At 50.6% G+C, this 25,803-nt stretch overlaps 1 protein-coding gene across 8 annotated transcripts in view; it reads left to right on the forward strand.

Annotated features, from left to right (window-relative positions):
- TPM3 (tropomyosin 3) overlaps nucleotides 1–25,209 on the forward strand; it is a 32,473-nt gene extending 7,264 nt beyond the window's left edge. Inside the window, exons 3-10 of one of the 8 annotated variants that reach the window (XM_065419868.1) lie at nucleotides 11,266–11,399; nucleotides 12,126–12,243; nucleotides 12,486–12,556; nucleotides 14,006–14,081; nucleotides 14,768–14,830; nucleotides 15,052–15,121; nucleotides 17,304–17,382; nucleotides 22,179–22,260. In XM_065419868.1, coding sequence (XP_065275940.1) covers nucleotides 11,266–11,399; nucleotides 12,126–12,243; nucleotides 12,486–12,556; nucleotides 14,006–14,081; nucleotides 14,768–14,830; nucleotides 15,052–15,121; nucleotides 17,304–17,382; nucleotides 22,179–22,200 — 633 coding nt within the window. In that variant the 3' untranslated portion in view covers nucleotides 22,201–22,260. Of the gene's footprint in view, nucleotides 1–2,471; nucleotides 2,631–11,265; nucleotides 11,400–12,125; nucleotides 12,244–12,485; nucleotides 12,557–13,378; nucleotides 13,455–14,005; nucleotides 14,082–14,767; nucleotides 14,831–15,051; nucleotides 15,122–17,303; nucleotides 17,387–22,178; nucleotides 22,771–23,939 lie in introns of those variants that run through there. The other 7 variants (XM_065419870.1, XM_065419872.1, XM_065419871.1 and 4 more) reach the window with 7 other exon arrangements.
- Nucleotides 25,210–25,803: the final 594 nt, after the last annotated feature.

Consider the following 25,803-nt stretch of genomic DNA (forward strand, 5'->3'; position numbering starts at 1 on the left):
CCTTTGCTAGCGGCAATCCTGCAGCAGTCGCAGTGGCAGACTGGCTGGAGATGAAGTGCAAATTGTGTTTCTGTTGTAAAGCTCTACAGGAACAGGGCAATAGTGCAAACTGTGCGTAACAGGAGTTATCATCATGAGTAAAACCAAAAGTGAACTTCAGTTAGGCTGCAAATAAGCAGCAACTCAGCAAGCTCTCCTGGGACTCTGCCAAATTCCCAGCACAGGAAAGCTGTTTAAACCGTTCTGCATCGCCTAGCACACAGGGCTAGAGGGGTGGGGGGAGTATTCAGTGCTAGCTAAAACTAGTGGGCTTCCAGGTATGGCTATGGGGAAAACCCTGCAGCACTTTAAAGCACAGGACCCACTGGTAGCAGTGAGTTACTGTGAAAAAATGTAACCCTGGAAGGGGAAGAAGCTGTCTCAAGGGAGTGGTTATGTGCTATGGAGCCTTCCATGCAGCCCAGGGCCTAAGTGACCATGGTCAGATTCTCAGCTAGTGTAAGTTGTCATAGCTTCACTAGGCTGCTGAGAATCTTGCCAACACCAAGTATTAAAACATAATTAATCAAGCCTCAAAAATCAGAAGGTTGGCGTAAAAGCCATGGGATAGTGAAAGTGATCTATTCTGAGCTCTTTTGATTTGCCTTCAGATTAGAGTCTGGCTGGGGGATTCACATTGGCAAACTTTTCTCCAAATCCAAGGGCTAGAAACAATGAAAGCTGAGAGCCCCATCTAATCACATGACACTGGGAGTCGGGGCTTTATGGAAAACACCAAACAGCATGAGACTTGCACTGCAATTGTGGGATCTGGCCTCATCACTCAGACCCAATGTAATGGCTGCTCAGGAGCTGGGTGAAATGAGGTGGGCACCTCAGCCCATTTCTTAGTGGACATGTTTCCCCTGTTGTCACAGACAGCGCTAACTGCCACACAGGTTGGCAGCCTCCAAAAGAGGCCAAGGACTGAATGGGTCAAGGAGTCTGAACTCTCTTCTCACTCTGTGAAGAAGGGGGACAGATTCTTGACCTTGCTAAGCACCTATTTTGCTTCCTGCCTGCTTGTAATCTCCGATTCTTCCTTCCCCGCTGCACCTAGTATAGGGGGCGCATTGGGGACAGAGAAGGGCAGACGGGGGAGTGTACAATGCACTTCAGTAATCCCCAGCTGGCATATGGTCCTTTGGGGTCCACGGTCATCTGGCACAGTTTAGTGCAACCCCAAGGGTGCTGTAACCTACATCTAGTGGTGGGGATGGGCAGTGTCAGGGAGCTGTAACTCATTCCCTGATAGCCCCGCTCTCTACTGTGTCCAGCAGAAAATCTGGGCTGGGGTGGGGGGTCCTTCTAGGTCAGGGGCAGAGGCCCAGAATAAAGGCAGTAGATTTCCAGGCAGCTGATCAGGCACCTCTCCCTAAAGCTAAAGATATTTCAAAATGAAAAATGTGCTACTGAGTATTAACCCAGTTACTTCTAAATAACCTGGACAAAATGCTGGCCAGAGCCTGAGCAATGCTGTCATGCTGGGGGGGAAACGGGAGAGGAGGGAGCCATGTGTGGGGTGATCTCAGCTGAGTGGAATGTCTAGCTGCACCCGCAAAGGCTTGTGCTGTTGTTCTGGGAGGTGAAGATCATGAATTATAGTCTTCATGCCCATATATGTACATGGTCTCCTGGGCTTGGGGTCTGTGGGGATGGACTGGTGACTCCTGGGCATAGGGCTGCCACCTTTGAGGTACAAAAAACGGGGATGTACAGGATGATCCTAAGCCCATGACGTTGGCCAGCTGGCAGCATGCGCTGAGCGCCCTGACAGATTTCTCAGGACAGCTCCCTACAAAAGGGCAGGATCCTGGGAAAACCTGGGCAGGTGGCAGCCCGACAGGCGTGCCGGGGCGACGGTTGTTTGCCGCTGGTCAGTGTGCAGAGTTTGCGGGTCCTAGGTCTATCATCAGCAGATTTTTGTGACCTACAAGGGGTGGCTGGGATTGGGGGGGTCGCGGGAAGGTTGTAACACTGGGACTTTGGGGAGGGTTCATCGGGGTGTTTGGGGCCTTCGCAGGGGTTCTGACCTTTCCGCTCGTAAGCGTTTGCACCTTGCGGGTTGTTCTGGGGCTCGGGGAGGGAGTCTCAGACTGGGGGGTCCATGGGGTGGCTTTGAGGTGCAGGGGTGTAACAGACTGTGGGGCTGTTGTGACTTTGGGGTGTAACTCAGACTGGGGGGGGTCGGAGGTCGCGGGGGGGGGTCGCTGGGGCTTTGGGGGTGGGGCCTGCGCACAGCGTGAAGGAGGGCGGAGCTGCCTGCGCCTCCGCTGCCTTGTAACCATGGCAACCCCGGAGCGGGCGGGCCCGGCAGACTCCATCCGGGTCCTGCCGCGCCCGGCCGGAAGGGACGTCACTTCCCGGGCGGGGGAGGGGCGAGTTCCGGTATTTCAGGGCGGGGCCGGCGGGCGCGCGGCTGCAGTCGGAGCGGGAGCGGGCGGGTGCGCGGCGGAGCCATGGCCGGGGTAACCACCATCGAGGCGGTGAAGCGCAAGATCCAGGTGCTGCAGCAGCAGGCGGACGATGCGGAGGAGCGGGCGGACCGCCTGCAGCGCGAGGTGGAGGCCGAGCGCCGCAACCGCGAGCAGGTAGCGCCGCGCCGCGGGGCCCGGGGCGGGACTAGGCCGCGGTCCGGGCGAGGGGCCTTTCCGGGCTGCTCCGCCCGCGGGGGGCTGGGCTCGGTAGGGCTGAGGCCGGGGCGGCCGGGCCGGAGAGCCGTGGGGGTGGGTCACCGGCACGGCCGGCGGGGTGGGGCGGGAGCCGGGCTCGGGGATCACCGGCCGGCGGGGTGGGGGCCTGGCTGGCGACCCCTGGGGGGCGGCGGTCACCTGGCCGGCGGGGTGCACCTGGGCTCGGTAGGGCTGAGCCGGGGGGGTCACCTGCCCGGGGCCGGCGAGCCGTGGGGGTGGGTCACCGGCCCGGCCGGCGGGGTGGGGCCGCGTCTCTTCCGCTCCCTGCTCAGGAAATGAGGCAGCAAGTTTGGCTCCGAGGAAGCGCTCCCTCCCCGTGTGTGCGGGGCGGTGGGGGTCAGTGGGGGGGTGTCCCGTGCTCCCGGGTGTGCAGCCTGGTCTGGGCCCAGGCTTATCGTGCGCTTGGGAGGCTGGGAAGGGGTGGCCCTGGGGGCTGGGGTCCCCATGGGTGGGGCGTGGGGTGATGCTGCGGGTGTTCTCCTGGGCATTGTGCTGGGCGAGCCCCGGAGGAATCCGTTGTAGGGAGAGGATGGGAACGGGAACGTCGGTGCGGTGTCCGTGCAGCATGTAGGGCTGGGCATCGCTATTCCTCCGTGCGCGTTGGAGTGAGTTGGTTGTGAGCTCTGCTTCCTCTCCTGGGCGTGGTGGCATCTGGTGCTCTCCTTCCTTAGAGGCTAGGCCGCCGGCCTGTAACTGCTGTACATGTGCTGCTGTAGGATGGCGGTTCTGGGAGCCTCCTGCTTAGCCAAGAGGGCCCTCCCCACTAAGTAGTTAGTTATTTATTTGTGCTAAAGCACTTCTAGTGCAACAATTACTGTATTGTGACTGCTGAGCTCCTACCTAATATGCTGATGGGCGTCTAAAGACCATGCCAAGATTGTGTTCGATGTGGCTGAAGTCTGAAGCTGTTGGGGTGGCCCCATCAGGCTCCTTTGCCAGTTCTGTGACACTAGTGTGAGGTGGCAGACTTGGAATTTCAGGCCCATTTCTGTAAAGGATTACAAGCTGTGTGTGCCCGGAGTAGACAGCTGGCTTATGGAGAAGTTTTGGACTTTCAGTCTGAAGCCACCACTCAGCAACTGGAGCTCAAGAAATAACTCTGCTGCTCAGCGCAGCACTGGGTTTGTGGTCAGAAAAAGATCTGACTTTGGAGAAAGGGGAAACCATTTACTGTGCTGCAGCCAAAGCTCTGTTCCAGGCTTGTTGGAAGCTTGTTCTAGGGCTGAAAGCATCATGGCTGGATATTGCAAGGATGTGAGCGCATATGGAAGCAGTATCTCCTATGGTATTCAATCTTCAGATTGGTTTTGTTACTGTGCCCTCTGGCTTTATTGTGAGCATGCCCTGAAAGCTGATGTAGAGGCTAGTCTCTGCTCAAGATGTAATTTACTAGTGGTGCTGCTCCAGTAATCTTTGACAGGCTGAAATTGTGGCTTTGCTAAGGATTGGTTTGTCACTGGTAAAACCAGTTCAGCCTCCCTCGAACTGGTTCTGTAGATGACTGGTTCTAACAGATCAGAACAGTGCCTTGAATACTAGTTGTGCACACTTCCAGGGCTTAATACCCTGGCTCCTGGAGGCTTTCAACTTAGTAAGCTTTGCATAGAGCTAAAATAAAAGCCTTACTGTTTTTAGTAACTTTCTTGCCTTGGTAATAACAAGGGGATAAATTAGATCCAGAAGTAGCCTTTATAAGCCAGCTCATCTTGCGGTGAGCTCTCTGACCATTGGCATGTATGCTAAACATGGCAGAAGCTAATACTAATTTGGCAAATCTGATCACTGCCTAAATCCTAGGATGGTGTGCGGGGAGGGATCCTGAACCACCAAAGAAAATCTAGCTTACTGGTGGGATTCTAGCCAAGTAGGCTAAGAGCTCTGCTAACCCAGCCTCAGACCTACATGGGGAAACCCTTAGTACATGCAGAAAGCTAGAATCTGTTCACCTCCACTGAAGCACTAGTTTGACACCAGCTTGCGGTGAGCTCTCTGACCATTGGCATGTATGCTAAACATGGCAGAAGCTAATACTAATTTGGCAAATCTGATCACTGCCTAAATCCTAGGATGGTGTGCGGGGAGGGATCCTGAACCACCAAAGAAAATCTAGCTTACTGGTGGGATTCTAGCCAAGTAGGCTAAGAGCTCTGCTAACCCAGCCTCAGACCTACATGGGGAAACCCTTAGTACATGCAGAAAGCTAGAATCTGTTCACCTCCACTGAAGCACTAGTTTGACACCAGCTTGGAGGAAGGGCTCTGGCAGTTTGAACAATGCCATACCCTGAATGCTTTCATCCTGCTGGGCATCTGCATGCTGGTAAGTGGCGCTAAAGAGTAGCGTTGGCTGCTAAAACTTTCTGGAGGACACTCCAGTTAGAGTAAAGATGCCAAGGAACACCCCAATTCTCCTCTAGTAGAACAAGCAACTGTAAATATCCGTGCCTGGCTAGTAGGGCTAGGCAAAATTTCGTACAAAATCTCAACAGTTATTGGAACACTCCTGGCTCACTAACTGGTATGAGAGGGGCAGAGGGCTTCAAACCTAAACAGAGGGAGTGGGTGTGCCAGCCACTGAATCTGTATCACTTAAATCACTTCTGTGTTCAACTTCTCCAGCTGTGCTGGAACCTGCTGCAGGACCACACCCCTCCAGTAGCTAAACTCTCCTCAGCTGGGTATCAGATTATCTTGCTTCTGGTCAGACATGTAGTGTCAGGTCTGCACAAACTCCTTATGGCCCCTGGCTGACCTACAGGTGCAACTTGCATGTTGCAATAGTGTAACAAGCAGCAGTTGTATTCCCTCCAGTACTGTATGCTGTAGACTTCCCCCATCCAAAGATAGCAATAGGAATGTGTAGATTGTAGGTCAGTTTTTTTTTTCTCAATTACTAGGTCTTTAGAAAGACAGGCTTGACAGATTCCTGTGGGGGGAGGTAAAGATTTTTACAGAGCAGCATTTTAAGACCTCCTTCAGATTTTGAGCCTACTTAGTCCCAGAGATCTGGTCCCACCTTCCTTTTACAATCTTTCCTTGCTGAGACTGCCTCTCTTGCCTTCCTCCTTTGTCTCCCAGGCTCTGTTTGAAGAGGCGTGTAGTTATTTGAAGAGGTGTGTAGTTAGCACTGCCTGTTCACATTCCAGGCTGTTCCTTGCTGAAAGGCTGCCCATGTCTACAGCAGTGCTGCACTGGACACGCCCACTAATCTGAGGTGATACTTAGGATACTGATTATTTTTTTTGCTCACTGTACAGTTAACTCTTATCATGAGGCATTAGTGACTCAGGTTGGGTATTGTGGCAACTTAGGGTAGGTTACTTTCTCTCAGGAAGCTGTAGTGATTGGCTAAGAAATCCACCAATTTATCTGGCATGACTCAATCTATACAGCAACACTCAAATGAAGTCTGGGCCTGTTTGAACATCTGTGTAAACTTAGTCTGGGTTTTTTATAAATTCCAGCATTACCTCAGCACACAACTATTTGGAAACTGCTACTCCAAAATGGTGTCAGTCAACTCCTTGCCTTAGCTTTCTTCTCTCTGAACTGGAGCTGGCATGGATCACTCAGCCAGGTGGCTTTCTGGACACAGCTTACCTGGCCAGGGAAACTCTTCTGGCTCCGTCTCAGGAGATTCAACTTGGGGATATCCTGAATCATAGCAGCAGTATCTGACAGAAGGGATAGCTTCTGAGGAAGGAAGGGTGGGTTCTAATCCAATGTTGTCATACTGCAGTTTTATTTGTGCTCCTTGCGTTTCAGTCACTGCTTCACTGATTTCTTGGTGTGCAGTGATGAATCGGCTTCTCTGGGTTACCTCTGTTGCCCTTTCACTGAAACTCTCTTTGAGCAGGGTCCTGAGACTCTACACTGGGGAACAAAGTAATGCCTCATGCTTGCCCCGAATCAGTTTGCCCCAAGATAAACACAGCCTTCTCCCACCTCCTCAAATACACACTTCTCTTGGAAGTCTAAACATGCTGACAGTGTAAATAACTAACTGGAGCTGTGGAAAGGATTCTCCAGCAGACAGTTGGTAGATTTTTCCTTTACTCATCTCCTGAGAGTCTGGTGGCACTAGCTTGTCATTCAGAAACAGCGTTGACTTGAAATGGTTTGGGGCTTGAGCTGTGATAGGTTCTTATCAGTCTTGCATCTCTCATGTCTCTGGTCTCTGACTCCATCCTGAACCATAAAAGGGAAGTGGGGGAAGAGCTCCTCCATGTTGGCTTGCTCAGTGCTCTAAGCACAAAAGGTGTAAGTGATTCTTAGCATGAACTGACTGAAGTGTTCTGAGAAAATGGAAGTGATATCACATGTGACGCTGCCAGTCCGGGAACTCGGTGGAAAGCTCCCAGACTTTCCATCCTGCTCAAATACTGGCTTAATCAGAAAAACTGAATTGTTCAGTACATGGTGCTCTCGAATACTGGAGTCCTTGTTATGAACGTATTTAAGGCAGGGTTGGGTATGGACACTGCTCTGGAATTGCTAGAACAGGGGCAGGAAGAAGCAACCACATCAAGGTCTTAGGGCAAGTTTACAAAATGAAGCTGATGTAACTTGGGTTGACATCCAGCCACCACAGTAATTACATCACTTTCCCATGTCCACACGGCACTCCTTGTGTCAGCGGTGCATGTCCTCAACAGGAGCGCTTGCACCAATTTCACTGTTAATGTATGGCATTGGGACCACTTCTGAAAGGCAGCAACAGTCGATGTAAGCAATGCAGTGTCTACACTGACACTGTCGACCTAAGCGCTAGACCAGGCCTTGAGCTGGCAAATACTCTGCCCTTGCAGCATATTCCATCGAGATGTTGAGGCCACTTAGTCTCGCAATCACACTGCAAGGCAGAGGAGTGTTAAGCACAGAGGACACCTTTGTCAATCAAACACTTCTCTGTAGACCACAGGTGCTTTCTGGAAGAAGCATCCATAGTGACATTTTATTTATGGGGAAACTGAGGCACAGGGAGGCTAGATGTGCTGGCCTGAGCAAGCCTAGAACCTTCATCTCCTGATTGCAAGCCTGGTGCCTGACCCACTGAACCACATTGCCTTCTAGCTTACTGCCAAGGCAGCCTTTATTCCCCCCAGAGTTAGTAAGGGATCATGTGACCCAGAAGTGGCAGAGTACTCACTGGCCTCCCACTCACCTAAGTGACACTTGCAGCGGACTGAAATACAAACTGAGTAAACAGTCTTCAGCTTGTAGAGGGAGTGCTTTCTTTGAACTACCAGGCTCTGCGGACCGGCATCCCCAAATAAGCTGAAATCAGTGGGAGTTGGAAGGTCCCAGCACTGCTCAGAATTGGGCTCCAAGTTCTTTATGCCTTATCCTGCCCAGCCGTGGCTCTGAGCAGGTCGGACAGTCCTGACACTTGAACTGAAGTCTGTCCAAGCTGGTCTGAAAACAGGCAGCTTGCTTGATGACTTTCCTGGGAGCGTCTGATCCATATAGCATGGCCTGCCCATGAATGGGTGCGGGAGGTGAGGGGCTTGGATCTGATGCTCTGATTGTCTTGCTGGCTGTCACTGTGGCCTGCTCCAGCAGGATCAATGCAGTGGCTTTGCTGGGGCTAAACTGAACAGCAGGATGACTAAAATGAGGAAGTTGGCCTTCAGGCCCAGAAGACAAACACCTAGCTTGTGTGTGAATGTAAGGAGGTGCCCTGTTGGCTGCAGTGCTGACTGCTTCCCCGGGCGGGCGTCCAGGGGCTCCAATTTACATCTAGCAGTGGAAAGACACTGCAGCGCATTAAAATGAGGCCACTCCCAGGGCTTGGTTCTGCTCTTTTTGCAGCCTCATAAGGAATTCTTTTGTAATTGCAGTATGGTCATATTCTAGCTAAGCCAGCAGTTGTCATGGAAACATGTATACTACCACCCTGGCTTGTTGCAGCCCTGCGATAGTGTTCATTCACATCTCTGGGTAGAGTCATAGATCTCTTGAGCTGGGGGTTGGGCACAGGTGGTGTCTTCTGGTCTTAGGCTACCACGAACAGGGCTAAAGAATTCCCTTACTAGTGTGAGGAGCCCTCTTGCTGCTGGCGGGAAGTCCTACGGAGATTGGTGGCTTAGTACAAGGTTCTAAATGCAAGTTCCTATACCTTGAGGATGGCAAAGTGCTGGCTTGGGGTTGCCTTCCTCAGACTGCTGGCTGTCTGCCTGAGCTGCTGCTCATTCTGCAGGTGCGGGGTGACTTTGGGGGTGTGCCCTTCTGCACAAGGGAACGAAACCGAGCAGGGTTTTGCATTTGCAAAGCTGCTAGGAATTTCACTCCCCTATTGCTTGGGGTAAGCTGCAGGGAGCCAAAACTAGCAGCGAAGCGAGTGGTGGAGGGTAGAAGGTGGAGCCCCCTTGCAGCAGCTGGGTGGCTGAGGGAGAGGGTAGAGAAGCAGTTCCACAGCAGTGAAGGAGCCTTCTTCATACCACAGCTGGGCTGAGTCAAGTTTAAAACACCACGTAGCCAGAAACTGACAGCTAGGTTCTCTCCTCTTTCCCCCTCCCCCGCAATGGTGTGGGGACCGCATCCTACCCATTCTGGTGTTCCTCCGGCCTTGCTGGGGAGGAGAGTGCTCTCCTGTTGGTCTGACTGTCTCACTTTCCTTAGGCTGTGCACTGATGGCAACTAGACCAGTTCTTGGCCAGCTCCTTTGGTTGAACTTTCCAGTTTTAATCCCCTTCTTCTCCTGAACCATAGGTGCTCGCTGGCTCCTCCAGCAGGCTTGGTCCAGGGCAGCACTCTTCAGGCATCAGTTGTGCAGGTTTCCACAGAAGAGGCTTGGGGGTGCACATGCATGGAAGCGCTCACCTAGGGAGGTCCCTTTCCTATGATGCACTCTGCCACTGGATGGTACTGGCCTCTCCCCTGCTCATCAGGGCACTATGCATCTCTGTAATGGTCCAGCCAAGGAGAAGAGCTGAATGGCTTGTCTTGAGCTTTAACTCCAAATATATGGAGCCCTATTCTAACACTAGCTTTGTTACATGTGGTGGTTAGGTCCTGCCAGACTCCTCAGTGCTGCCCTGAAGTGAGCTGCAGCTCCTTGGTGGCTCTTCCTCTCAGCATGACTTCTATGCTACTAGGAAGAAATCCGATTGCCCAAGGCAGATGGGGAGGGTTCTTATTACTGCCTTAAGTGGCAAGCAGACATCCATAAGCTGTAGAGATCTGCCATGATTGGGGAGGGGAGGAATGGGCATTGGCCAGTGTACTGGTTAATCTGCAGCCTTGGGCTGGGTTGTAATGTACCTAGGATACCTACCTGCGGTGTCACCGCAGCCCCTAAGGTGTGTCTAGCACTAGAGGAATTGCGTGCGTAACTGTTGCAGCTATCAAAGCAATGTGCCTAGATTTGAGTGGAGATCCAAATCGCCCTGCTGACAGAGCAAAAGCTCAAGTGACTCCCTTTCCCAGGCTCCCAGCTGGCTTTTCACAGCACAGACCTGGGTGACCAGCTGATCTTGGATTGCAAGGGCTATCGTGGCCCAGCTGCAGGGCAGGAGCTGTTGATACTCTAGCAATGGAAGGGTTTCCTCTGTCACTGTAGTAAACCCACCTCCGAGGCAGCAACCAGGTCAATGGAAGAATTCTTCTGTCAGCCTAGCAGGATCTACAGTGGGGGTTAGGCCAATCCAACGGGCGCAGGGGGGCATGAAACTTTTCACGGCGGAGTGCTGGAGCTAGCCTGACCCACATCCTACATGGAGACCAGGCCTAAAGCTTTTTATAGCTGTAGTGGCTCCTCACTAGCCCGTATTGGGAGGCTGACTCTGAAACTCCAGGCTGCATTGTTGCTATAGCTGTAGAATTCCCTTCAGAAAGAACTGTTCTGGAGACCGGATATCCCCGAACTTCCCCTCTAGCTCCAAATTCCTGCTAAACTACTGAGCAAAATCAAGCTGCTGTTCAGAGTTTCCAAGATGTCCTTGGAAACCGGTCTCTGGAGGCTGGCAGTGACCTGCGTTGGCTGGCCTAAGCACCGTGCTCAGCTCTGGAAGTCTGGTGCTGCCCCTCATGGTCAGGGGATCCCCAAGAGCTGCTGCCTCCTCCAAAGATGGTTCAGATAGACTTGCAGTTGCTGACTTGCTTGGAACTTTCCTCCAGCCACACTGAGTCACAGCTCAGCCACTCAACTGGCACTAGTTCTCCTGTGTAAAACAGCTGGCTGCAGCCTTCACAGGACGATAGGCTGCTGTTGAGGATAAAGGGAGTAGTGTTGGCCTCTCACAGTTCTGGTTAACTGGAAACCCTCTGGCAGAGCTAATATTTGTGCAAGCAGAGGTTAGTTGGGCAGGTACCTGTCACAAGTCTGCTTGAGCTGAAATACCAGTTCTTTGTGGTATGCTGGGAACTTGTGTGGAGCAGCTTCACTGCATGAAACTCTGCCTGTCAAAGATGTGGCCCTGCTTTCCTTTTCCATCTCAGTCAATGGCGGAATGGGACACTGATCCCAGGAGCCCTCCCTTGCTGTAAGTGCTAGACCCACTGTAGACTAGCTCATGGTGTGATTAACTCTCTAGGCTGAGGCAGAAGTTGCATCCTTGAATCGCCGTATCCAGCTGGTAGAGGAGGAGTTGGACCGAGCCCAGGAGCGTCTTGCCACAGCTCTGCAGAAGCTGGAGGAGGCAGAGAAAGCTGCAGATGAGAGTGAAAGGTGAGCTGCATTACAGAAACAGGAGACTTCCTGCAGACACCACTCCTCTCTGGCTCTACACAAATATTGCAGATGCATGGTGGAGACATGAGGGGTGGGGGGAAAAACAGCACTGGACACCGCTTAACCCATGTAATAGTCCTCCCTGCAGACTAAGGGAGATCAGCCTCTTGCCTCAGCACTTGCCTCTGTGTGGAAAAGAGATGAACATCTTGGGTGGGGGCTTTAAGCCATGTGTACATGAGTGAGCTTACAGCTGCACTGCTATAAGCTTGCTTGTGTAGCCCTCTCTGCTGACAGGAGAGCTCTCCCATCAACACAGTATAGCTACTGCCACTTGGCGAGCTGGTTTTGTCGGCAGGAGACGCTCTTCTGCCGACACAGTGCTGTGCACACTGCCATTTATGCCAGCAAAACTGTTGCTTAAGGGGTTGTATTTTTTACACCCCTGAGAGACCAGCTTTGCTGACATAAGTGGTAGTGTAGACATGGCCTGACACTCTCCAGAGATGTCCTAGTCTGAGTCAATGCTAGACTGAACTGTAACATTGCTGGATGAGGGTAAACTTCCTTGTGACCCCTAATGCATAGATTAGGTATAAACCCCTGGTTGCTGTCAGCCCTGCATCAAGAACAGACTTTCATAAAGGCACTGTAGTGTGTAACATGCCAGTTCAAGGTCACAGTTGTGTGCATCACCTCACTTCTTCCTCTTGTCTTGGGCAGAGGCATGAAAGTGATTGAAAACAGAGCCCTGAAGGATGAAGAGAAGATGGAACTGCAGGAGATCCAGCTCAAGGAGGCCAAGCACATTGCAGAAGAGGCTGACAGGAAGTATGAGGAGGTGAGGCTCTCAAAGCTATCTTGCCACACTTGGCTTCACCCAGGTGCGAGGTAGCTCTCCTAATGGATCCTGATGTGGGAAGTGCTTTCCTGAGTGAGCACTAGGAGTTGGTGTTTCACCCAGCTGAGGTCATGCCGTCCTTTTCTTGTAAGGAAACTGGCCGGCTGGGCTTCAGGACAGCAGGGTCCATTGTGAGCTCCTTCCCCAAGAACTAAACTCTTGCCTCATCAACTCTCCTCCAGGTTGCCCGGAAACTGGTGATCATTGAAGGAGACTTGGAGCGCACTGAGGAGAGGGCTGAGCTTGCAGAGTCGTGAGTATTTTCCCTTGGACTTCATCAGCATGGCTCCCTCTGCATGGGAACTAACATGACTGAAACATCCCAAACCTTGTTAAACAAGGCCTGAAGAGTGGGCTGAGGTTTAGCTCTTCTGCCAAAGGAACTGTTACTCCCTTGATCTGTCTCACTTGTACCAGGAGAAAATGAACACTTGGTCTCTGACGTGGGGGCATGGATATCACAGAGTGTTTGCCTTGTAGTGGAGATGCCCAACCTCTTTGCATGGAGTGACTTTGTACCAGCAGGATCAGAAGGTCCCTCTCAGTCTAGTTCTTTTCACCAGCACTGCTTTGTTGGTCACTAGAGCAGCTGGTGTCTACTAGCTTATCTGGAAATTGCTGTGGGACACTGAGGCAAATGCACAATGCACCCTACTGCGATTGCAAAGTCCCCCTGGACAGGGAATTAAAGCAGCACCTGGAGCCATAGAACATCCGTGCCGGAGTCTGATCTTGACGAGTCGCTGGCTAATTTCTATCCAGAACATGCACAGATCTAAGATGCAATGCAAGGGCTTAGATTTCCTCAAGTGTGGCTGCTTTAATTGGTCTTTAAGGGGGAAGTCAGGGCCTTTCCGTTGCATTTTTTAGGCCTTGTATAACAAAGTCACTTGTGTGCATGTACAGCAAGTATAGTTGTGCTTCCCACCCAGACGTGCATGTCGTGACCATGACTTTTCTTTGTTTTTCCCCTTCCCTTCCCTTTTTTTTGCTTGGCTTTGTTTGTGATGTTGCTGCTCCTTTTGACTTTGCCCCCCTTGCCTGGCTTGTGCCATCATGTGATCGTCCCTAACAGTCGTTGCCGGGAACTGGATGAGCAGATTCGATTGATGGACCAGAATGTGAAGTGTCTGGCTGTTGCTGAAGAAAAGGTACTAACCCTTCCCTTAAAGTGTCAAACAGGTCTTGTGGCCTCCTCATCACAGTCCTGCCCTCTGCTCCTTAATAGCATCTCTCCTTCATTTCTCACTTCTGGAATGCTCCATTCTCTCCTGCTGACTGGCAAACCTCCCTTTCTCTGAGCAGGTGGCAGCTGCAGCTGCCCCATAGAACAGCTTCCCTCCCCACAGCATACTTATTAATGTTCATTTTTTTACATGCAAGACTTTGGGTCCAGCATGAATCTGCATCCAGCTCTAGCTGCTCCGTTTTAAGGCCTTGCTTTTGCTATAGTGTGTACAAGGCACGAAGGATAGGTGTCTAGTAAGTGCCTGTGTGAGTGTTCACTTCCTACAAAGCTGCCTGTAAACTCTCCTGACAGCCTGGAAGTGAAATCCCACCTGGTGTGGTCACGTGAGATCTGTCTCCTAAAGAGCTCTCCGGTCTTCTCTGCACATGGATTCACTTTTTTTCATCTCTCTCCTGTGTTGTCTCCCTCCCACTTTTCTTTCCTTCTCTCCTGCCTTTTTTAAAACGTCCACAGTAAATGTTCCGAGCTGGAGGAAGAGCTGAAGAATGTCACCAACAATCTCAAGTCTCTTGAGGCTCAGGCTGAGAAGGTAGGGCTGCTTTGCAAAGGGCCAGAAGCCTGCAGGCACTCCTGCATGGGCCTCCTGGCTAAAGAGCACCCAGTGAGATGGGAATGCTCCCTGGTCTGTAGTACTTGTAATGGCCTTTGCATGAGGTTGAGTTGTTACAGAATCAGTCTGCATGTCCGTGGGAGCTACAGACATGGGCGTGCCAATGGTTTGAAGTGCAGAGCTAGTAGTCATGAGTGTCAGTCTGACTCATTTGTCTCTAGAGACAAGGTGGGTGAGGTAATCTCCCATTGGATCAATGTCTGTTGGTGTATCTGTGCAGTGGTGGTCATTGTCTTAAGCTGTTCCAAGGTTGGGGAGGGGAAGCTTCACATCCAACATAAGTGTAAGGCATTGGCTGCCTGGCTGTGAAGCAGACTTATTCATCCATGTGCCTAATGCTGCATGTCAGACATGGTCTGGGGATGGTTTCCTAACCACCTCCTGGTGGATAAGCATGGTGTGAATTACTGTGCTGGGCCAGCCTCCCTGTGGTTGGCCCACTTGGTGCAACATCTGCAGGCAGGAATGTTGTGTTGTGGTGCAAGAGTGAGTCCCTAACCTCCCCTCTGCAGCTGAGGTCTGGACTTAGTGATTCTCAGATTGCAGGACCTATTTGTGGGAGGCAGTTAGTGGTGCTGGGATTTGACTCTCTGCTTCTTCCACAGTACTCTCAAAAAGAGGATAAATATGAAGAGGAAATCAAGATCCTGACAGACAAACTCAAAGAGGTGAGTGGCCCCTTCTCCAGGGTCTGAAAGCATGTTCCCAGTGGTGTGGGATTTGGATAAACATCGTGAAAGGGACTGTCGGCCACCAGACGCCAGGACAGGGGCACCTCATTCTGAGGCTGGCCATGGTAGCTTGACTTCACTGTGGTAGACTCCTAGATCAGTCTCAAAGTGAAGAACCACAGACTAGCCCTGTATTAATTGGCTCTGTTTTCTGTTAGGCGGAGACCCGTGCAGAATTTGCTGAACGATCAGTAGCCAAACTGGAGAAGACCATTGATGACTTGGAAGGTGCGTTTTGGGGACTGGGATGCCAAATAAAACCTAGGGAGTGGCAAAGATCACTCAAGATGGGCCAACTGAGTCTATTGCCCCAGATGCCATGGGGCCTGGGTGGTGCTGGAGCTTATGGGAGGGAGCTGACGGGCTACCCTGATCAGAATCCTCTTCTCTTCTCGATTACTCACTTCATGGGCATGGCCTGCTCTGGTTCAGCCTGCTGGCTGATGTTAAGTGGTGTGAGCTGAAGTTAGAGCTGCTGAGTCACTCTGGACCTGGCATCTACTGTTAAACAACCCAGCTCAGTCTGCACTGAGGCTGGATAAGTGTTGGTGTGACGTGTTCCTAGATTGCTGCTTGGCACTCAGGTGTCACCTGGCCACTCCAGACTAAGCAGCTGGGATTTCCCTGCGTTTTGTTGCTTAAAATGCATTTGTGGGGGTCAGGATAACTCGTTCTCGAGTCTGAAATTTCTGGAGTGGGGTTGGGGAAAGGCTATTGTACAGCATCCTGAGAACCTCAGGAGGTAGGGACAGGACAGTAAGATGTTTGTCAGGTTAGTGCAGCTGAAACCCATGGGTATGTTATAACCAGGTACAAGCAAGTATTCATACTAGACCCATTAAACCTTTACTTAGGAGGTGCCAACCATGGAGTACAGCAACTTCCAGCACATGGAATGGCTCTCTGGTCTTCAGCACTACCCTAAAACCTGTTTAAATTCCTCTTAGTGGAAAGCCATAGTTCAGACTTCATCTGTCTCGAAGGGTGGAGGAAGGCCACAACTCAGCCTGCCCTCACCCAGTGACTTAAGCAGTCTGTCTCCTGTTGATTGCCTACCTTTTGGGAGCTCAAAATGGTAAAGACTTGGGTCTAACTAGCTTCTTGGCTACATCAGAGCTTGACTCTTGCAAAGATAGCATGATTTCTAGACTGAAGCTGTCAGTACAGTGACTACTGCCACCTAAGCTGTACTTTCTAGATCTGTTTCCGTGGCTGATGTTTTATGGTAAGCCAGTTATCCAGTGGAAGGCTTAACTTCATTACAACAACTGCAAAAATATCTATCTGCATGCTCTGCTTGAAACATATTGATCATGAGACTGTTGGCTCTGATCTACAAACCTGCCGCTGAAGTGACCTACTTTAAGACTGAACAAGACATGGTCCTCTGGGCACTCTGTAACAGCTGTACTGTAGCCAGAAGTCCTATTCCCTTGGAATTAAGGCTTGGTCTACACTTACCCCCCCCAATTCGAACTAAGGTACGCAACTTCAGCTACGTGAATAACGTAGCTGAAGTTCGAAGTAACTTAGTTCGAACTTACCTCGGTCCACACGCGGCAGGCAGGCTACCCCGTCGACTCCGCAGTACTCCTCTCGTCTAGCTGGAGTACCGCAGTCGATGGTGATCACTTCCTGGTTCGACTTATCGCGTCCAGACAAGACGCGATAAGTCGAACCCAGAACTTCGATTCCCAGCTGCCGAACTAGCGGCTGGGTGTAGACATACCCTAAGTGGAGCTGGCAAGATCAGTACTAAAACTCTTGTAAGACTGAATTCCAGGCCTCCAATTAAGGCAGGTAGTCTGCTAGCTTTCTCCAGCTGATTAGATAACACAGGTGTGGTTTGCATGCTGGGATTTCTCCTGCTAATTGTACATGCTCTCTGTAATGGGAATTCCCTACATCTGTAGACTAGATGACTAAAGCCACTAAGCATGGTAACCTTGGGGTTTCATATTGAAACTGAGGTGAAAATACTCACTTAGCTGATCTCTGCCCTCTAGCTGGGGAAACCAATTCAGCTCCCCCCACAAAATGGGGGGGGGGGGGGGTTTCTTCATTGCTTACACCTCTCATCATTGGTTACTGCAGATCCAGTCAGGCAGGTGACCCTTGTGAGTCAACACATCTTAAGCTGCATTGCTTTGAAGTTATTGGCCCTGCTCCTCAAGGAACTGGTATTTGTAACTTGCAAGGCACTTCTTGATTAAACTGTACCAAGCCTGGTCCTGTCTCTAAACAAAATGGAGAGATGGGTTCCTAACTACATTGAGTCGTGGCTTTTTCACCTCCAGCTTCATTTTCCCCTGTTCCTGGATTCCGTGCTGCATTTCCTGCCTCTGGGTATTTGGACTATTCCTCTGCCTTTCTTACTGTTTCCTTTTTGTTCTCCTCCAAACCTCTTTAGATGAGCTCTATGCCCAGAAACTGAAGTACAAAGCAATTAGTGAGGAATTGGACCACGCCCTCAATGATATGACTTCCATGTAAATATCAGCTGGCTGTGGTGGTGCTTGCCTCGCTTGAGCAGGCTAAACAGCCAGAACTTGCTTGGTTTGCTGTGACTGATAACTTACACAGAAGACTGGTAGCATTTCCTGCAGGTCTCTGCCTCTAGATTAATGCAGCAGTGTCTGTCAGCATGCTGTGACTAACTCTTGAGTTAGATTATTGTGATGTGCATGTACAATACTAGTATGACGCAGGGCTAGCTTGGAATGAACCAGGAAGGGCGTGAATTCATTTAATCTGTGCCAAGTAATGAAATTCCCAGCTACTCCAGAGAACGCTTCCTGCAGGAGTGACAATGTGCCATTGTTTTGCAAGATCTAGTGTGGCAGAGGCTGCAGTTAGTGCTAGTCAAATATCAGATACATGATCCTGGGATTGAGAAGATCCATAAACTGCTCTGGAAGTAACCAAAACTAGTGTGTTACTATAACTGGCTTTGTGGCTTGTTGTGGACTCTGCCTGCTCCCTCACCCACTAACCAAGGAAGGGGCTGATACGCACTCAGAAGTAAGCATCCTTGTTTCTAACATCTGAAAGCGCCATAAACCCAAGCTTGCAGTGTATAAACTCTTAAGGGCCTCTTAAAACAAGTGTCTCCTTCTCTATTTCATACAGATAAATCTGATATTCCAAACTCCACTTTGGATTTGCCTCTCTGCTTGGTGGCTTGTTCTGCATCTGCACCCTTCACTTATGCTCTTTCTGCTACTCTCTGAATTCCAGTGCCCATGTCCAGTTAGACTGTATGCAGGGCATCCCTGGGAATAAACACTGAAACGCAGGAGCCGTTGTGCTGCACTTGCCCTCAAACAAAGCTTCCTCTGTCTGACCTATTGTGCCAGACACTGCTGTGCTCAGAGGGGCTGCCTTTTCAGTCTGTCTGGGTACAGGGGCTGAGGGAAGCAGGGGCGGGGTGTTCTCATCTGCATATTTCATGTAGTCATAAAGCTCCTTTTGTACTTGCTGTTGCTTGAGCATGATGTCACTCTAAGGAACAACTTGATGTATACATTGATGGTGAGTGAAATGGCTGGTGCTACTGAGCAATGGATTTCTAGACTGGCTGCCTGACAGTAACCGTTTCAGTGTTGCCTCCAGGCCAATGTAACTCCCCCATGTCAGTGGAATATATAGACGTTGATGCACTAAATTCTTCCTTCTGCTGTTGTCTATGTTCTTGGCTCATATGTCTGAATTGCATATCTGCAAACAATACAAAGTGCTGAGTGCTCCATAAGGACTGAATGGTTCCTTGGGGTTGCAGCAGGAAATCTGAAGCTGCATTTGTATCCTGGTCTTGGTAGTTAATGGCTTTCCCATCTCATTCCCCTGTGGGGTGCAGTCAAATGCTGGCTCACTGTAAAGTCACTACGTACACCTTGTCTGCTTTACCCTGGTCAGTGATCCACTTGGCTGGATGCAAAAGCTAACAAACACAGGAAAGCACATGTGAATTCCAGTTGGACAGGATTGGTCAGGTGCTAAAGCTGTACCAGTGTCTGCACTGAATTCTGTCTGTGTGGAGACCAAGATCCCAGCTTCTGTAGTGCAGAATGTCCATCTGTCAAGCTGAGGGGTGTAGAAGCTAATGTTGGAAATCCATGCATGCCTCTTGGCCAAAGTGCTCTGACAGCAGATATGGGGGATTGTGGGATCTTCCCCTGGAGTGTAGTGCTGGGTTCATAGCTGATGGTAGGAACCAGTCACTCTGCATACTGGCACATGTCACTTGACTTACACAAGTTACTAGAACATTTGGGATTATGAACACTACCCAGGCTGACATCACGTCTGCTGCCCACTGTGGCTCACCAAATCTCTCTCCTTTCCTGTTTCTCAAATTTTCACTTTGTCCTGGAAGTCCTGGTGTAATCTCCAAACATAACCCTTCATGAGCCAGATCTTGGTAACTGAGGCCAGGTCTTCTGTAGTTCAGAAGACTTGCCCCAGCCTGCTCTCACTTCACTCTACTCTTCAGCTATGTAGCCCCTTCCAGTTCATTCAGCTGGATTACAGCAGCACCCAGTTAGGGTGGTACCATTGCAAGGAGCTGTGCAAACAGAGTCCCTGCCCTGACAAGGCTACCTGCTGACTTGTTGGGATGCAGCTATTGTGGCTTGAGAAGCTCCAAGATGCTGAAGTTTTCATGTTGCGTCATATCAAGACACGTGCACGATGCCTCCTTTCGCTTCTCTCAAACACCTCTCCAACCGCCCCAGTGTCAAAGCACAAATGACTAGTCATCACACTGAAATCTTTGCCCTTGGAAACATTCCCTGCTTGTCTGATGTTGCCACTCCTGAAGGGATGAGATTAAGTGCCCCTGCTTCCTGCCCTTGAACCAAACATTCTCACTTTGGGCTGGGAGGCCAAGAAACAGCCACTTACAATAACTTGTATCGGAATCTACAGCTCCAAGTAGCTCCCCGGGGGTCTGCCTCTTCCATGTAAATTGAAACATCCAGGGACTGGACTGGGGTGTCAGCAGGCCCTCTCCCTGCCAGTCATGCTAGATAACACCTGCAAGGAGTGTTAGGCATGGCTGCTTGGGTGCTGCAATTCCTGACCTGGGGTGGTGAAAGCTTTGTGGTCCAACCAGCTTGGTTGGCACATGCATAGGCAGGCTAACATGAGGGCTGGGCTCAGCAGTTCTCTACAGAGTATGTGTGAGGGACTAGAAAGCCTCCTGCAGTGCTGTTGAGAACCTCAAGGCCACCCTTGCAAGGCTGGGGGGTGTCTCATACCAAACAGTCTGGCTGAAATCATGGGCTCAAGAACAAGTACTGTCTAGCTGCTGGATTCTCCTCCCTTGGGTCTGGGCAGTAAATGAACTGGGGGGGAGGGGAGATCCCTCTGGTTCCTTCCTCATCTCCCTCTGCTCCCCAGTATGGAGATGGCTCTGACAGTCACATGAAAGCCCTTATCTGGCTCCACTGCTCAAGGCCACAGGCAGTTACACTCCCACTGGCATTACATATTCATGCTTTGCTCACCAGGGTGCACTCAGACCTCACCAGGGTGACCAGTCTGCCCAACCAAGGGCTGCAGTGGCAGCCTGCCAGGAGCCCAGACTGCCTTGAAACAGAACAGAATGGGTCCCAGCAAGCAGCAATAATGGTTGGGTTCGAGCTCCCCATCCTGCTCCAAGAAAGGGGGGTCAGTGTGCTGGGACCTGCAGTCTAGGCTCAGCTATTATAGAGGCCCACTGTAGAATGCTCTTTAGAAAACCAGAGCACACAACAAACCCCTCCACCCCCAGAAATCCTGTCCTTGAGAAACTGGCTGTATTGGTTCCAGGTGCGGTGTCTACAGAGGCGCTGATTAACTAAAACTGGCGGGTTCTTGTGCTACTGCCGTCTGCTGGGGATCACCGCAATGGCTGTCCAGGCCAGAGCCATTATGAAATCATCTCCATGATCTTGATATCCTAACATTAGCCTGAAGATTAATTAGAACATAGAGCAGGTTTGAGGGCAGAGAACACCTGTAAACCCCTAGAAAGGTTCCCCCTGAAGCATGTTGCTTGATTCAGGAGGTGAGCGGAGGATAGCTTGACTTCCCACTGACAGGGACTTGGAATTCCATTCTCGGGGATGGGTTTCAGTGGGACTAGGAGGTGCTGGCAGTTGTCAGGCCTGCTGACTTCTCTTGCAAGGGCCACATCTTAAGGGCCTACACTTGGACTAGGCTAGCAGCATCTACTGACCAGTGCATACCTGTATGACCTTAATGATACGGTGCAGCTGAACAAAGCCATGCCCCCTCCAGCCTTCCTTCCCCCAGCAAGAGGTAGTACCAAGAGCACAAGATTCCCTTGAGGCAGTCTGTCCAAGACGACTGTCCTGTGTGTGGGGTGGGAGGGTGTTTAATCCGAGGGGCTCAGGAAAGCAGTGAGTGAAGGCTGTTAGGTTACTGGGAAGGGCCTATGCCTAACCTGGGTTCTCTTGCTCCCCACAGGACTGGTCTGGTTAGCTTGGTTAGTTTTGCTCTGAGAGCACATGGCTCTGGACCCCACTTGTCTGGTTTTGGGAAGTTGGCAGGCTCCCATGAATTGGCTGCTGCTTGAGAAGATCAGAGACCCTTGCTCTGAGACTTCCACCGTCTGTCTCTGGTGCAGCTGGGTGCAGGGCTGGCAGGTCTCCCTCAGCACTTCTGTGGCTGATCATCCTGCTATTGGTGCTGAGTTGTTCAGCAGCAGGGGTCTGGAATCCATCTCTGACCTTCAGTTAGCTTTGAAAGCAGATGAGGCTTTTGGTCCTGTGTCCATGTTATAAACCCATCCTGAGCTGCTAAGCATGACCTACTGACCGTCACGGACAGTGACTGCTGACCCACATCCTTTCTGAGGGATGCTGGGGAAGCTCCCAGTGCCCATCCGTTTCTAGTCACATAGCTGCACTGTAGTCAAAAGGGTGTATCCAAAGGCTCTCCTGTTCCTGGGCATAAAGAACACACAGTACCCTGCAGGCTTCATTTTCCAGGGACAATCCATCTTCCTTCCTATGCCTCTCTAAGCCCTCAATAGGATTTCTAATCTGGCCACACTTGGCTTCTACCACAGGCTTTCTGAGCTGAAAAGCAAGTCGGCAGTGCTGGTCTCATTCTGTCTCCATGCCTCAGGCTGTAAAAACAAGCTGGGATTTATGATCCTCAGAATGCCACATGTTAGGGACAGGTTGTATGACTTGCTCATCTTGGTACTCTACTAACCTTCCCTTTCTCTCTTTTTCTCTTCCTCTTGTTTCCCCTAATCCTCCTGTTGCTGATGCAGAGCGCCTGTACAGCCAGCTTGAGAGAAATCGCCTGCTCGCTAACGAGCTGAAGTTAACGCTGCATGATCTGTGTGACTGAGACGGTGGCCCACTAATGACCCTAAACAAGCTTATTGTGAGCACCAGTACTGTGGACCACAGTGAAATCTGATCATTCTTAACAGACTGGCAGATTAGCAGATTTTATGCAATTACTGCTATTTAATGAGGCAGCTAAAGTCTATCCTCTAATGTACTTATTTTTTTTCAAAAGGTAACCTCTGTTCTCCATGCATAAACCTCCCCAGGACTGTAATTCCTCCTGATTCTGATCACTCTGGGCAGTCTCACTCTATCAGTGCAGTGGGGAGTCCCTGGGGGCTGCTGTTCTGGCTCTAACAGTCAGGTGTGATGTGGGGGTTGGCTGCATTGGAGACCTGTGTCTGTTAGATGAGTTGCTGTAGATGCTGCTTTTGACAATATCCGATGTGTCTAAGTGCTGTGACTGACCAACTTACTATATGCTGAATGTCTGTAGGATCTCCTGCTGCATGGATTGATGGCTGTTTCTAATGACAATAAACCACTGACCTTGAGGTCTGTAAGACAAAATGCAAACTTGTGCTGCTTTCATAAACCCAAGCTCCATCCAGAAGGCCTGTGGAGAAGCCTGGTCACTGTTAAGACCATGTGGCCTGGGGTGTGGAGAGGCCTCTTGGGAGTGAGCTGCTGTTGTCCAAGGACTTGCTGAGTTGGAGGCTGTGGCTGCAGTCGCTGTAGTGGCAAAGCCTGTGTAAGCTTGGAACTATCCCCCTTGAGAGCCCGCTCAGGGAAAAGCCCGTAGATCCTGCGGTCCATGTGTGTCTTGGGCAGAGCGGTCTCTAGAGTCTCTAGCAAGGTGCCTTGCCCTCACTGCATCAACTTTGGACTGTCCTGGAGGTCAGAGTAATGCACACAATTTCTCTCGCTAATCAGCAGCGATTACTGTGTGGAGACCCTAAGTTTGTGTACAGCGGTGGGGGTAAATGGGCAGCCTGTTTCAAGCTGTCTAAATAGCAAACAGCGCAACAGCATGTGAAGTATGTTATGTCAGGGCCACCCTTGGAATAAGGGTGACCCAGAACACTGGTCAGCTGTGGGATATAGACTTTCCTGGCTTCTGAAACACATTTTTAGCCTCCAGGGCAGACTTACCAGCATCCCAAGCTCTTGCTAGCCCGCTGCCTGCTGTTGACCTAGAATAGTCTCTCCTTCCTCAAGCTCTCGGCCCCCGTGAAGAGGGAGTGTGTTTAGAACTGAGGCTTGCTGTCCAGTCTGGCTATTAGCCGGTGGTCCCATGACCTTTCTGACCAGGCTCTTAACATCTGCCATGTGATCACCTGGAGGGGTCCAGTTAGTCTGTGGCTGAAAGGAATTGCCCATTATGTTTCGGCTTGGGTTTGCAGCAGTCTCCCCAAGCTGCCATTAGGCAAACAAAGCCACTATCTGGGTTTTGAGATCTGGAAATGCAAGAGGCATAGTGTTGAAGCAATGGGAGATCTGGGGGAGGCTAGCTTCAGTCTGACACATCTGCATGCCAAGTACTACTGGAGATCTTGCTGCTCAGGAAGCACCAGCATTTCAAGAGGCAGAGGCCAGGAACAACCCTTGTGGCTGCAATTGGCCCTGCATCTGACGTCTGAGGAGCTAACCAAAGCAGTGTGCTGGGAAAGAGTTAATGCAGGTCTCCGCAGGGGCTGTACCTATGTGACTGGTAACTGTCTAACTCTTCCTCCCACTAGATAAACTGAAATCCACCAAAGAGGAGCATCTCTGCACGCAAAGAATGCTGGACCAGACCCTGCTGGACCTGAACGACATGTAAAGGATCCCTGCCATCGCCTCTGCCCCACCCAGCAAATGGCTGGGCACCAGCCCAGCCAGAGCTGCCCTTTAACCCCAAGGGTTACCTTCTCTTGCCAATTCAACCAAACCAACTTCTGCCAAGTCACCTCAGGGTTAAAGGTCACCAGGTTGGGCGGAGCCTTAAACAGCATCATTAAGGGAAATACAAACAATGCAATAATGTCTGGAGAACGTGTGAGATGTACACATTTTGTAACTACCTTTTTTGTAGCAACCATTGTAAACATTCCAAATAACTCTGGGGCTCACAAGCGGCACCTAAAAGAAGCTGTTGGCTTTAAAATTTGATATTAACCTCTTTTGCTCATCAGCTCTGGTCCCCTTTGCCCCGCTGCCAGGGGGAAGCCGAGGTGGGGCAGTTCTGGTGCTGGGTGTTCAGTTTGAGTAGCCTGGCTAGGAATGCAGGGATCCTTTCTGCTGGGCACTAATGCATCCTGTCAGAACTGGAACTCTTGCAGGAGCAGATGGCCCGAAAAAGGGCCTTCAGTTTCTCAGCCTTAAAGTTTCTCTCCTTGCATGGCAGAGCCATTGGAGCAAAGAGGAGATTGCTTTCTTTTTTTAAAAAGACCAAACCTGTTCTCTTTGAACACTCATGAATGGAAGAATTAGTCACATGGGCCTCTTGGCCCTGTGTGTGCCAGTCACTCCCCTTTGGCCATTGACTAGAGAAGCAGGCAGCCCTTCTAACCCATTGCTGCCACTGGGTTTGAATCTGCCTTCACTAAGTGCTATTGCACTGAGCTTTATCACTCATTGCTGATCAATTGTAACAGGTCATGTATAAAACTGCCTCTTGTGTGAAGAGCTTTGCTTACACTGAGGGGATCCCTTCAGTCCCCCCGTTACCCAGGAGTGCTCTTATTGTCTTGAATCAGGTCCAAGCCACATTGCAGTGCATTGTTGAGGTTCTGTTCGTGAGGCACAGTAGTGAGATCTGCATGAGGTTTGCATTGTGTAGCTTAGGCTTGAGAGAGGCTCATTGGTTGTGGTGGTTTATGGGGCCAGTTAGAGGACAACCTATATCAAGTGTTTTGATACTAAAATTGACAACTGTCTTATATTGTCTTTTGAAATAAAAACCATTCCCGCCATGCTGGTTTTAGACATAATGGGCTTTGATTAAAATAAAGCTGCTATACACCCACAGGCGCCTCCATGTTTCTAAGGATGGGGATGTGCATGAACTGGTTCTTTTCCCATCAACTGCAGCTGACCACAGCCCCAGACAAGAACATCCAGTGGGGCTCTGCCAGTTGCTAAGACTAGCCTGCTTGGTGCTACTAGATGCTCGACTGATGCTCTGTAAGCTACTTCAGGGTTCCAACTGACCTGGCAGGGAAGGGGGCACTTGGATACAGGTAAGCAGTTAGATGGACAATTAACTTCTTGCTTGCACTGGGTTTTCCAGATAACAAGCTGGTAACTGTGTAATGACTCTCAACCTCCTCTGCACCCAGAGTCCGTAATCAAAGCAAGGTGCCAAACTAGACCCTGCCCCAAGTGAGGTCTCTGGAAAGCAGAGGGAGCAAGCTATGTAGTTACAGGGATCTGTAATCCATCCATCTTTCCAAGGGCTGTACCTTCCACAGGATCAAGCTTAGCCCCCTGCCCAAAAGCCGACATTTTCTAGATACCAAATCTGAGCTTGTGTAGCTATCAAACCTTTGACTCTTTCAGGAGTTAGAGAAAGGAGTTTGTCTTTAAGGCGCAAGACAAACACAAACCCACCACCCCTGCAAA

Source organism: Emys orbicularis, chromosome 20 (genome assembly GCF_028017835.1).
Source record: "Emys orbicularis isolate rEmyOrb1 chromosome 20, rEmyOrb1.hap1, whole genome shotgun sequence".
NCBI classification, from domain to species: Eukaryota; Metazoa; Chordata; order Testudines; family Emydidae; genus Emys; species Emys orbicularis.